General features: G+C 44.6%; 1 protein-coding gene across 5 annotated transcripts in view; it reads left to right on the forward strand.

The window, feature by feature from the left end:
- The window catches only part of Slc10a7 (solute carrier family 10 member 7), a 210,231-nt gene that overhangs the window by 172,292 nt on the left and 25,526 nt on the right, over window positions 1–12,413 (forward strand). For all 5 annotated transcript variants that reach the window (XR_013104775.1, XM_076915436.1, XM_034522873.2 and 2 more), the window contains 3 exons: window positions 1,352–1,517; window positions 2,547–2,598; window positions 11,084–11,157. Coding sequence is in view for 4 of the 5 variants with exons in the window: in XM_076915436.1 (XP_076771551.1) it covers window positions 1,352–1,517; window positions 2,547–2,598; window positions 11,084–11,157 (292 nt within the window). In the remaining variant the exon portion in view is untranslated. Of the gene's footprint in view, window positions 1–1,351; window positions 1,518–2,546; window positions 2,599–11,083; window positions 11,158–12,413 lie in introns of those variants that run through there.

The following is a 12,413-nucleotide window of genomic DNA, read 5'->3' on the forward strand; positions in this document are numbered from 1 at the left end:
AGTACAGTGTCCCTTGTTACCACCAGTGGGGACAACCTCTGGGGAAAGCCTGAAGTCATAGATGGAACTGAGCACACAGAAATACACACACACATACATATAATGAGGTTTAATTTATAAGTTAGCCCAGTAAAAGATTAACTACAACCATAACATATAATTGCATTAAGCTATTATGAAATTTATTCCCAATTTGTAAATTGTTTATTTCTTGAATTTTCATTTGCCATATTCAGAGTGAATTTGATCCTGGAAACTACAAAAAACACAACCCTGGCTAGGACAGACAACTTAGACCTATTTTGTTCCTAATCATCTTAAGGTTGTGCTCCATTGCAAAGTAAGCCTTTCTGATGTCAGGGTGGTGGCCAGTAGAACCCCTCACCTCACAGGGTTCCCTGGCCTCATTACTACTTAAGGATCCCTGGTAACTCGGCCTATTGTGAAATTTCACATTCAATTATGCAGGACAGTGAGTGAATCAAAACATAAAATGTCTCCACTATCACCCTTGTAATGACGTTTTACCACTTCCTTCAAAACTGAAAGGATCCTTGGAGTTCAGCGGCATGCTCAAGCAATGGGATCTCCAGTATCAGGCTGTCCTGATTTTAAATAGCTGATTTGGTCTTAAAATCAGAAGGTGCTACACTGTAACTTTTATTTCACAAGTCCTTTTGTAGAAAAGTTAGGACAGGTTTATTCATTTTTAAGTATTAACCTTAGAATTCTAAAAGCGTACAAATGGCATTTGTCTTTGGATTCACAAAAAAACTCTAGATATTCATATGTGAATTATTTAAACTCCCACAACACATGCACTTTTGCTTTTCAAGCATGAGTTATAATTTAATTAAAAACTTCTGGTGCATTGCTAGTGTTTTAAATATTAATATGTTCCATGGATCACTTTCGATTATCTACTGTCTTGAAATTCTTGAAGATGTCAGATTTTTAAGATTCCCAAAGTCGCACTTGGAATTGTCTGTTGAGGCAAAGGGGACTGTGATAATTACACACATCCATTACGACAGCAGAGGACATAAACTTGGGGGAGGCTTAATGGGCATGTCTCCATGACAGCTAGCAAAGAGCATTTGGCATGATTAAGGACAGATTTGAATGTACTTGAAAATTCACTCTCATTATGGACACCCAGTGGAAGTTGCACCACAAATACTGAATTCCCCAGAAGAAGGATGGAAAGGCAGGGAAGCTTTGAAATCCACTGTGGCCATCATCCAAATTATTCTCTTCCCGTTCTGTCTTTGCGCTGTCAGAATCACTTTGGGATGCCCATTTCCTGCATCTCAGCCAGCGAAGAGGCGACCTGTTGATCTCTGTGTTTCAGATTGTCCGAAGATACATCAAGGACTGGCTGGAGAGGAAGAAGCCGCCATTCGGTGTGGTCAGCAGCAGTGTGCTTCTCATGATCATCTACACCACCTTCTGTGACACCTTCTCCAACCCAAGCATCGACCTGGACAAATTCAGCCTCGTCCTCATACTGTTCATAAGTAAGTCACAAGGCAGGACGTCCTGGCTGTCAGCCTGCTTAGCTGATACTGTGTTTACTAACTGACTTGACTTTATCTATATGTTCTTTAGAAAGACATCAGCCCGACATTTGAATCTTAATCTGTTTTTATGTTTCATGCTCCACTCTCTGATCTACAGTAGTGTTAATAGGAGAAACTAATATGTATTACATTCAACCCAATCTGTGTTGTAATTCAATAAGTCACCAAATTTATTTAAACTCAGTCTGGTTTCTCTTTTTCTTTTTAAGACTGATTTATTTGTTTTATATGAGTACACTGTCACTGTATTTACACACACCAGAAGAGGGCATCAGATTCCATTACAGATGGTTGTAAGCCACCATGTGGTTGCTGGGAATTGAACTTGTGTCCTCTGGAAGAGCAGCCAGTGCTCCTAACTGCTGAGCCGTCTCTCCAGCCCTCAGTCTCTGATTTCTCATGATTTCAAAAGGACTTGTGACCTATGATGTTATCGTATATTTATAATAATTCAGCTGCATTGGATGATATGTGCAGTTTTCATCATAGTTTCTAACCCAGTTTTATAAAGAAATGGTTCTTTGCTCTTCAGGAGCAGCAGACTAAAAATGTCAGTAACTACGAAAGCTTAAACCACAACTTTGTATTCTAGTCATCCTGTAATTCCAAGCATGACTTTGATTAATACCATAATACCAAATAATCTTCTTTTGTCATTGAGGCGAGTTGTTTCAAGGTGTGTGCTGTGTTCACGTTTGTGCTCTTCAGCTCCTGGCGTGAGCCAGGCCTTTTAAATGAACAAATGAGATCATTAAATCTAAGACAGTCAGAAAGAGTTCTAGATCTTCCCGATTCTGACGCCATTGTCTGTTTGTGAGAACAGCTTAAGTCCTGCCCTCTTTTGGCAGTGTATGTCGGCTGAGTTGTGTTTAATTCCATACAGGGGTTAGGTCGAGCTCAGCAGGCTGCAGGAGCCCCCCATGGTTCCTGTGTCCACTCACCCACTGCCTTCTGTCTTTTCCTCAGTCGTCTCTGTTCAGCTGAGCTTCATGCTTCTGACTTTCATCTTCTCCACAAGGTAAGTGGTTTGGTGTCTCCCGTTAGCTTCTCTCTCTGGCTGCTGGACGGCTAAGCTGTCCTGCATTGCCCACTCTCGCTGACCACTTTCTCTGTGCTGCCCTTTCAAACTGCAGACATGGGACCGCCCTCACGAGCTTGCACAGCCTCCTGGCCTCACTGGGAGCTTTCTGCTGACACTTCTAAGCTGAGACCTTCTGTCTAGGCTTTCTCCTAGGTCCCAGCGCGACCATTTTCCTTACCGTGTACCTGTTGTCCCCATCGCCTTAGCAAGATATTTAAAATGCACTTAGTCTTTTTCCCTGAAACTTCCTCTTCAACCTTATGTTTAAAGAGACTATCTTATATATTTTTAATGAATTCATACACATAAGCAATGTATCTTGATCATGTCCTCCCCTTCCACGCTCTCCTTTTGGGTTTGTGTAATCCACTGAGTCCAATCAGCACTAGGGTTTGCCATGGTGGACCATCTTATTAGCTTCATCTTAATGCAGGCAACCATAGCTTCCATTTTATGACCAAAAGACAATGTCTGCAGCACTCTGCAGCTCTTACAGTCTTTCCATATCTCTCACGAGGTCTTCCCTGAGCACCTCTCTCTCTCTCTCTCCCCCCCCGCCCCCCCATGTGGTGTGTGTGTGTGTGTGTGTCTGTCTGTCTGTCTGTCTGTCTGTTCGTCTATTCTGAGTCTCTTATTCAGGTTCCAGATGCTATGGTAACTACATTTCTAGTCTCGGCCTCAACTTTTTTTTTGATATATTTGTTTATGTGTTTTGGTTGATTGGTTGGGTGGTGGGGTTTGTTCGTTTTCTTTGGTTGGTTGGTTGGGGGGGGTTGGTGGTTGTTTGGTTTTTGTTTGTTTGTTTTTGGTTGGTTGGTTGGTTTGGGTTTGGGTTTTGGCTTTAGGAATGGGGTGGGGGTTTGGTCTGGTTGGTTTGTTTTTGAGACAAGGTTTCTCTGTGTAGCCCTGGCTTTCCTGCAAGTCACTCTGTAGACCAGGCTGGCTTCAAACTCACAGAGAGCCACCTGCCTCTGTCAACCAAGTACTGGGATTAAAGGCAGGTGCTACTATCAGGTTCTTACAGCTCCCAGTGATTTGGGTCCTGGTGACCACAGAGTTGTTCTAGTATCTCCAAAGCTTAGTTAAAAAAAATAAATAAATAAAAGATAGACTGTTTAAACATAAGGGTGGGAGAGCAAAATGAAGCTCGTCCTGTGAGTCCGTTTGCCGTTGTGAGAAACCACGTACTTCCATTCTGCCGATGCCGAGCTTAAAATCTGTTGTTCCTAGAACCTCATGCTCTCTCATTTCTGTCACTGCGGCCCTCCCCATGCGCAGCCTGGTGTCCATGTGCTAGTCCATCTTTCCTGCTGTGTGCACGCTTTGTGTGTGTGTGTGTGTGTGTGTGTGTGTGTGTGTTTTAAAAAGTTTCCCTATGTAGCCCATAGTAGCCTTAGACTCATGGCAGTTTTCCAGTCTCAGCTTCCCAGATGCTAAGGTTGCAAACATGTGCCATCATGCCTAGCTCATCTTTCCTGTTATTTATTTATTTATTTATTTATTTATTTATTTATTTATTTATTTGGTTTTTCGAGACAGTGTTTCTCTGTGTAGCCCTGGCTGTCCTGGAACTCACTCTGTAGACCAGGCTGGCCTCAAACTCAGAAATCTGCCTGCCTCTGCCTCCCAAGTGCTGGGATTAAAGGCGTGCGCCACCACCTCCCGGCTATCATCTTTCCTGTTCTTAAAGGCCTACGCTAAATGCCACTTCTTCCACTGGTGGAATTCATTCAATACATATTGGAATGTAATTGAATGCCTGGGAATTGAGAAAGATGTCAGAATGCATGTCTCAAAAAAGGAGGCGATTTTAGTCCCGCATGACTTTACAGAGTAAATATGTGATCTCTGAGGGATGCGCTCAGCCAAGCTCTCTCTGGTCAGACGGCACTGCCAGAGTGGTGGAGTTGGTTTCTTGGGAGAGACAGTCATCAAGAATGGCTCTCGTCTGAGAAGCAGGAGTGATACATATGTTAGCACACATACAAAGCAGGATGTGGTGGACAGCGGCAGAGGAAGACCCAGACAGGCACTGGTTGTGAGAGAGGTGCACTGATCAGGTTCCAGGCCAGGGGCTGCAGGTGTTCACAGTGAGTTCTCACAAGATGGAGGTCTTGACATTTCACCAAGTTTGTGAGAGGCTAGATTGGGGCCTTATACTAGGTTCTTGGCTTGTGGAGATTTTGGTTTAGCTGATTGTTCAGAGTCAATTAAAAAAAAATGATTGCTATAATTTGAAACATTTTTCTAAATTTGAGATTATGATGTATGAAGTAAGAGTAAATTTTAGAGAAATTAAGTCATAGAGAAAAGTGTGTGTGTGCCATTCCTGTGGCAAGGTAGTTTTAAAGTTAGCCATCTTGTCAGATGACTTATATTTGTAAATATCCCCTTAGGGACTGAGCATTTCCTTGAAAGCTCTCCTAGTTTCATTTCCTGTTGCTGGGATAAATGCCTCGGCCAGAGCAACCCAAGTGAGAAGGGGCTCATGTGGCTCAGGGTCCCGGGTTCTGGTCCAGCACTGCAGGAAGTCACATGACACCCACAGTCAAGGGCAGAGAGCAGTGCGTTAATGCATAATGCTAGTGCTGAGGCAGCTTTCTCTACTCACAACCAGAATCTCCTGCCAAGAGCATAGTGCCACCCACAGTGGGCAAATCTGCCCACCTCAATTAACATACTCAAGACAGCCCCCACAGACATATCCTAGGTCAGCCTGCTCTAGACAGTCCTCAGTGAGGCTCCATTTCTCCATTACTTTGGACTGTGCCAAGTTCACAATTAAAACCAATCATTAAAAAGCATAGAGGGTAGGAATGGGAATACAGGAAGAGGGGCATTGTGACTAATAAAATCCTCAGTTATTAGGGTGCAGAACTGATCTTTCACTAGAGTCCTGGTCTTGAAATCCTGCTTCTCTACCATATTCAGTTGGGACTTGAACTTTTCCCTAACCCACTGTTAGACATACACATTCTTTAGCAAACCATACTATAGAATGGCTGTCCTATGCGCCCATGCTCCAGGGTAATGATCCTATGACCCAAAAGTAGTCTCTTAAAAAGTGGGCAGTTTTCAACAGAATAAAATTTAGGAAATGGCCTTCTTGCTGTTTCTTACTGAGAGATCTCATAGTTCCTCAGGATATGACTTTATAAGGAATGATACCTGCCCTATACCAGCCTCTGTCCAAAGAACTGCACATATGATACTTTGTGCAAATGGACCACGACCTGATTATACTGTTACATCTTGATGCTGTTTGACAGAGGAGGACCCAAGTTTACAGTTTAATTTAGGAACTTGCCTAAAAGTCAGATTATCTTTCCAAGTAGTACACCTAGAATTGACACCTTTTTTATTTCATATTTGCAGAATGCTTTGCCATTCATAATTGTTTTAAAATGTATTTCAGTTACTTTTAAAATTCATGATATTGGGGCTAGAGAGATGGCTCGGCAACTATGTTTGCCACTCCTGAAGAGGACTGGAGTGGCTCACAAAACCTGTTAGAGGTGGTAACTCCCATTCCAGGGCATCTGATGCCCTCTTCTGGCCTCCTGGAACCTCTATCAGTGTGTTCATAGCACACACAGACACACACGTACAAATAATTTAAAATAATAAAAATAAAACTTATAATTCATAATACTTATTTCACCTAGAGTATTTGTAAAGAATGCGTAGCTGAGCTCCTGAAGTTCACACAGACACTCACACAACACTTGTCACAGGTCCCAGGGCCTGTAACCAAGGTCCGCTGTCTCTGTGGGGTCTCTTTTCTTTTCTTATCCGACTTGCTTCTTTCCTACTTGTAATTCATGAAATCTGCCTGTCCCCCATCTCTTTCTCCATCCCCCAGTCGCGCTGCCCCCCAATTTCCTTATCTCTTTCTCCTTTCTTCTCCCTACCCTTGACTCCATGTTTATTTTTCCATACCAGCTCAGTTAATCTAGAATCAATTTGGGCCTGAAAGGGAACCCATGTCCATGTTCAAATCCTTCCCTTGTTCCTGCCACATGCAACTCCATGCTGAAGATATGCATTTGGTAAAAAGCCAAGAGACACCTAGTTGGAAAATTGAGCTTTCTTGCCACCCCTTGCCTCTCTAATTAGGATTACTTAGGGTCTGGAATGTCACCATGCCAAAGAGCACTTAAAACTGCTGCCAAGTGACTACCCTGCATTCCCATTTGTCTGTTTGCAGAGTAGCACTAGGGTCCAAAATCAGAACACCCGACTCCAATGGACTTGGGTTTCAGGCCTGCTCAATAGGCTTGTAATTTCTGCTGCTTTTTCTTATGGGGGCTGGGGGAATAAGTAGAGATAATGTGTCTCTCGGAGCACGGAGAGTTCACAAAACCCTCGCCATGCAGACCCAGCACAAAGTAGGTACTCAGTAAACGTAAGGCACACTAGGACATTTATGTCATCGAGATAGCATATTACATTGAAAACTAGCACTAGCAAGAGGGAGTTGGCTCTTCTGACTGTGCCACAGTCCAGGTCTCCTTTCTCTGCCACAGTTGCTAGGAAATGAGACTTGACCCATCAGCCGCAGGTCAGTCATACACGGCGAGTTCACAAAACTTCTGCAGCTTTGGAAGACTGTCCTGGTTCTGTTAATTTTGTTTTGTTTTGATATTGAAAAGCTCTAGGAAAAGAGAGCAATAATGTTTAAACTGTGTGAAGGATACTTTAGTAGTCACTGGAACAACTGAACGCAGTAAGAAGGAAGTCTGTGTGTTCCTGCCGGCCTCTCACCACAGTCCCGAGAGGAGCAGCTGCAGGGAGGAGGGAGATGGGTTTAGTATTAGTTCCACAGCTGTGTGCATTTGGAAGTGAGTGCCACACCCCACAGTTCTGGGTAGCTTGTCTAATGCCACACAGCTTTACCAGTCAGGTGCTGGGGTCTTGTTAAAAAGCCAGACAGAAGGCTAACAAAGGGTGCCTTACAGGGCCGGTCCCTGCAGCACGTCAGACCTCCCTCTGCGGGCCTCTTCTGCCCCACATTCTGTGTTTCTGCTGGAGAAACCTGACATGCCTTCCTCTGTGGGTACAGAGGAAGACAAAATAAATATTACGTGGAAACGGCTGATTGAAAGCTTTGTTAGAGAGAATTCTTAAGAAACCAGTTGGGAAGGAAAGGGAAGAAGCACCTCGGGGGGAGACAAAGTGATCAAAAGAAATGATAAAAGCGGGATAAAAAGAAAATCAATATTAAAGAGAGGTATGGCGGGGTTAGAAAATGAGAAGGAACACAAGTGTTGGGGTTTACACACAGATGCTCGCCGCTGGAGAGAAGCGCAGGTCCTCGGTGATTCAGTACAGTGAGCGGGACGCTGGCTTGCTCTTATGTCTTGATGCCACCCTCTACAGTGTGGACAAGGGTGGGTTACGGACCGGAAACTGCTCGCTCCCGTTCATTAGATCCTAAAGTAGTTTTCGGTTTTGGTTTTCTGAGAAGATAAATTGGCCCCAGAATTTGGGGCAGGCTACTTCCTATTTTGTGACTTTGGGTGTGCTGGACTTCTGGCCCCTCTTCAGAAGAAGCAGGACAGAAATGCCACCTCCTTCTATGCTGTCCTGAGAAGACACACTGGGTGCTAAGTGCGTGAAATGTGCTCAGTGATGCTCGGTGCTGTGCTCACTGACTCCTGAGTGGCGGACTACCGGGGCGTTTGCTGTGGGTGCTTGGTTTCAAATCCACACTGTGGAGCCTGACACTGGATAGCTAGAGTCAGAGAACCGTGTAAGCACAAGCCTCAGGTTCTATCCTAAGGCCCTGTCCTCCCTCCTGCTATGGAGCCCAGCCTAGCTTTAGTCTCTTTACTAGAGAAGAACAAAGCAGCAACCCTAAATGTCCCATGAGCCACACAGGAAGGGAGAGGGGGTGAGCTCCAGGTCAAGCAGGAGCCTTCTGGACCCCGCTGGAAGTGCTCTGAGGACAGGGTGGGGAGGGGCAAAATAAGGCCTTTGCATTTAGTTGACACCAGGTGTGTCTGTGGGAGCTTTCACACAGCTCAAGTCCTGCAGTTTCAAGTGTCCATCCCTCCTGGAGGGAAGCCTCTTCAGTCTGCCACCTTGCCTCATTACCTGAACATCTGTGGTGAGTGGATGCCTGCCCTGGCATGGGTCGCTCCTGCATCTTCTATATTTTTTCACTCACCTTGTTTTTCTACTTTGCTTCAGGCTCAAAAAACAAACAAACAAAAAACCCTAAGAAACTCTGTTTACCCCTTTGTCTGGTTCTCTTGAGACTGTTGGGAGGCCTAGATTTACCAGTTTTTTTCATATTCATATCTCTCTCCACCCTCTCTCTTCTTTCCTCCTCCCCCACCCATGGTCCCTTGTAACAACTCACCTCATATAGCGTCAGCTCCTTGACTCCCCCCAGTGACTACCTCTTCCCTGTTCCATTCATGACTCAGTGTGCCTCTCCATCTAGAGCTCAGAGCTTCCAATGTCCCATAACTTCTTCCTCTCTACAAGTGACAGTTCTGATAATAAAGATGCCACCAGCACTTCCACGTGTAAATTCTCACACACATTTGCATTTATCTCACAGAGGCGAATGATGTCATCCTGTGGGTTTGACATCAGATGTGCTCATCCCCACAGTCCATGCTCCACAGCTCTGGGGAAGGAGCACTCCTTGGAGAATAGCAGCGGACATTCTGGTCACTCAGACTCCATGTGGCCATGGCCTGCTCTTCCAGCGGCCCTTCTAGCTCCCCGCTATGGCCACCCTCTCCATCTTCAGTCTCAGCTTGTTCTGTTTGCGTGGCTACTTCTTAAGAACAAGTCTGATCATATTGCTCTAGTGTTTCTGCTTGCCTCATCTAAGTCCACACCTGGGCACAAGCCAGCATTCCTGAAAATGAGTCAACAGGCAGAATCTGCTCTTTTCCAACTGTGCATATGGCTCCAGTCTCGGACTATGGGTTTACCGCCCCTAACCTCCTGGGAGGGTCTGTGTGGTTCATTGATAATAGCCCACCCACTCCAGGGACAGGATAGTCTTCTCTTCCATGGCCCATCTCCTCCTCTCCCCCTCTCCCCCTCTCCCTTCCCTCACATCCGACCCCTCTTTTATATGCAGTATTTATCTTCACTCCTTGTTAGTATTCTGTCTAAACTCCGCCTCCACAGTTACCTGGTAACAGCCAGGTATGCTCCTCCCCACAGTTTTCTGGCAACCGCCAGGTAGGCCTGATCCACTATAAAAGGGGCTGCTTGCCCCCTCCTCACTCTCATAATCTCTTACTCTCTTAATCTTTTACTGTCTTACCCTCTCTCTTACCCTCTTGCCTCTCTGTCCCCTCCCCCCTTCCTCTCTCTCCACGTGGTCATGGCTGGCCTCTACTTCTCTTCTCTCTTATCCTTCCACCTTCTTCTCCCCACCTTTGCCCTATCTCCTGAATAAACCTCCTCCCCCTTGGAACCGTGTGGTCTGGAGTGGTCTGTTCTGAGCTGTGGTCAGACATCTTAAAACAACTAACACTCCTATTCAGTGGTAGCTCAGGTGTTTGCCTGATACTTCCCTCCCTGTTGGGCTCACCACAGGAATGAAAGGACAAAAATGTCAGTTATGCAACGTGATGTTTAAAGAAGAGGAAAATCACAGCACAGACTTACAAGTGTAATGTGAGACAAGAGGGCAGCCTGTTGCACTCCAGTGCTATTCATCTGTGGGAGCCTCAGCCCAGGGAGACACAGTTCTGGGTCTGAGGCTCCTACAGATGCTGAGACTAGAGGGAGTGCTGCAGAGGCTGCAGACACTTGAGCACGCAAACCTTCCAGCCCCAGAGGAGACCATTTACATATTCTCTTGCTCTTCCTGTGTTAAGGGAAGCCTCTAACATTTTCCCTCCAGGGAGTATTCAGAACAGGATGCAGGATCTACTTAGGGATTTTTCTACATAGGGATTAAGATTTTCCTCCCACCAAAAGTTACAAATGGGTAGATGAGGTTACTAAGGGGAATGTAGACTCCTCCATTAGAAATCGTTAAATATTGGGCGGACATAGGATTTGGGGACAAGCTCACTTCATCTGTACGTAGTTGACTTCTGAAACATTTTTTTGGTGCGCTGAAACATTTTTTGGTGCGCTACAGGAATTATACCATCCATAGGAATTGAGAAGGAGTTTCTAAGACAGAGGGAATATTTTATTGTTGTTATTAATTATCATCATTATTAGTTTCCTGATTCTGACTCATGATTTTCTAAACCTTTATAACTGGGCATAGGAACTTTGATTCTCTAAGTAGAAATCCAGACAGGGCTATGCCTGTGACCCACAGTAGCCTCTCTCACTAGGGCTGACCAGCAGGGTGCTGACTGGCATGGCACACTTGATAGAAGATATGCTTGGCTTTTCACAAGTATTTGTAAAACTCCTCCTCATCTCCCTCCAGGAATAACTCGGGGTTCACACCAGCAGACACGGTGGCTATCATCTTCTGCTCTACACACAAGTCCCTCACCTTGGGTAAGTGACTCACCAAGTTAAAAACTACATACCACCCTAAATAATTGTGAAATTCAGAAACTTCTCAAGTTAACTGGTCAGGACTGCTCATTCATTTAGACCAAGAACAACAGCCAAGGGCAGGGAGTCATTGTTCCGGAGTTCATTATTTGATCAAACCAATTTCTGAGGGCCTAACTAATAATAATACAGGATTGAGCTTAATATGCAATCATGTTTCCATTTTGTGAAAAATGATCAGTGCAGAATGTCAGCCTAAGTTAGTTGGGGTCCCAGAGGCCTGTTTCTGAAAACACAATTGGCAAAGCCTTTCTTAGATGGCTCTGGAGTAGCACCTGAAAAATATTGCCTTTTTTTTTTTCCTGGGTGCTCATATCAAGATGACGATAGTGAATTCTACTGCTGTGGTTCAGTGATTGATGTTAGTTTGAAATTCATTTTTTAATATTACATTGTTTTCTACGAATATGCTTTAGCCGTAGTGACTCAATTGGACTGGCAGTAATAAAAGGGAAGTCATATTTATTTAAAGGACAAGATTAAGACGAAGAGTGTAATGTCTGTGAAGGCTTATCCAACTTAATGCATTATCCTGATGACCTAAGGGACATCTAGAGCCCGTGTTCTCCATCACTAAAACTCACAAAGTAATCAGGAACTCTTTTGGAAAATGCCCTCATTTGTGAACTCCGTGAGTTGTTGGGGTATTGCATAAAAACTCAAACTAAAAATTCCTGTGCATTTGGAATGTGATTCACTTGAGAGAATGGGGAACAGTAATGTTGTTAGTTTAAATGTGTTATGCTGGGGTTCCAGTCACATGACCCTGTCATAGATTTCTTTGACTAGCTTAAAGAAAGCTTCTCTGCCTCATTGTTATAGATGCCACATAGGGCATGCCAGGCTTATACAAACCAAGAGATGTATCCAAAGGTCAGGAGGTCAGAGGGGCTCAGATGAGGCCTCTTCCTAGAGCACATGTTTGTGTCCCTATCTTGTGTGCATCCTGGCCTGTCTGCAGTGGGCGATTAACCCTGAGCCGTCTTGGGACTTGCTATGTAGTGAAAAACCAAAGTGTCTGATGATATCTGTCCTCTCTGACCCTCTTCTGAGCACACATAGCTAGTTGAACCTTGTGTAGGAAGCACACGGAGGGAGATCGTGTTGTTTTTTTCTTTTTGGTTTTTCAAGACAGGGTTCAGTGATAGTAAGATGTTTCGGCAGCTCATAACCATGTAGTGACGGTCAGACACTGT

Source organism: Arvicanthis niloticus, chromosome 18, assembly GCF_011762505.2.
Source record: "Arvicanthis niloticus isolate mArvNil1 chromosome 18, mArvNil1.pat.X, whole genome shotgun sequence".
In the NCBI taxonomy this organism is placed as follows: domain Eukaryota; kingdom Metazoa; phylum Chordata; class Mammalia; order Rodentia; family Muridae; genus Arvicanthis; species Arvicanthis niloticus.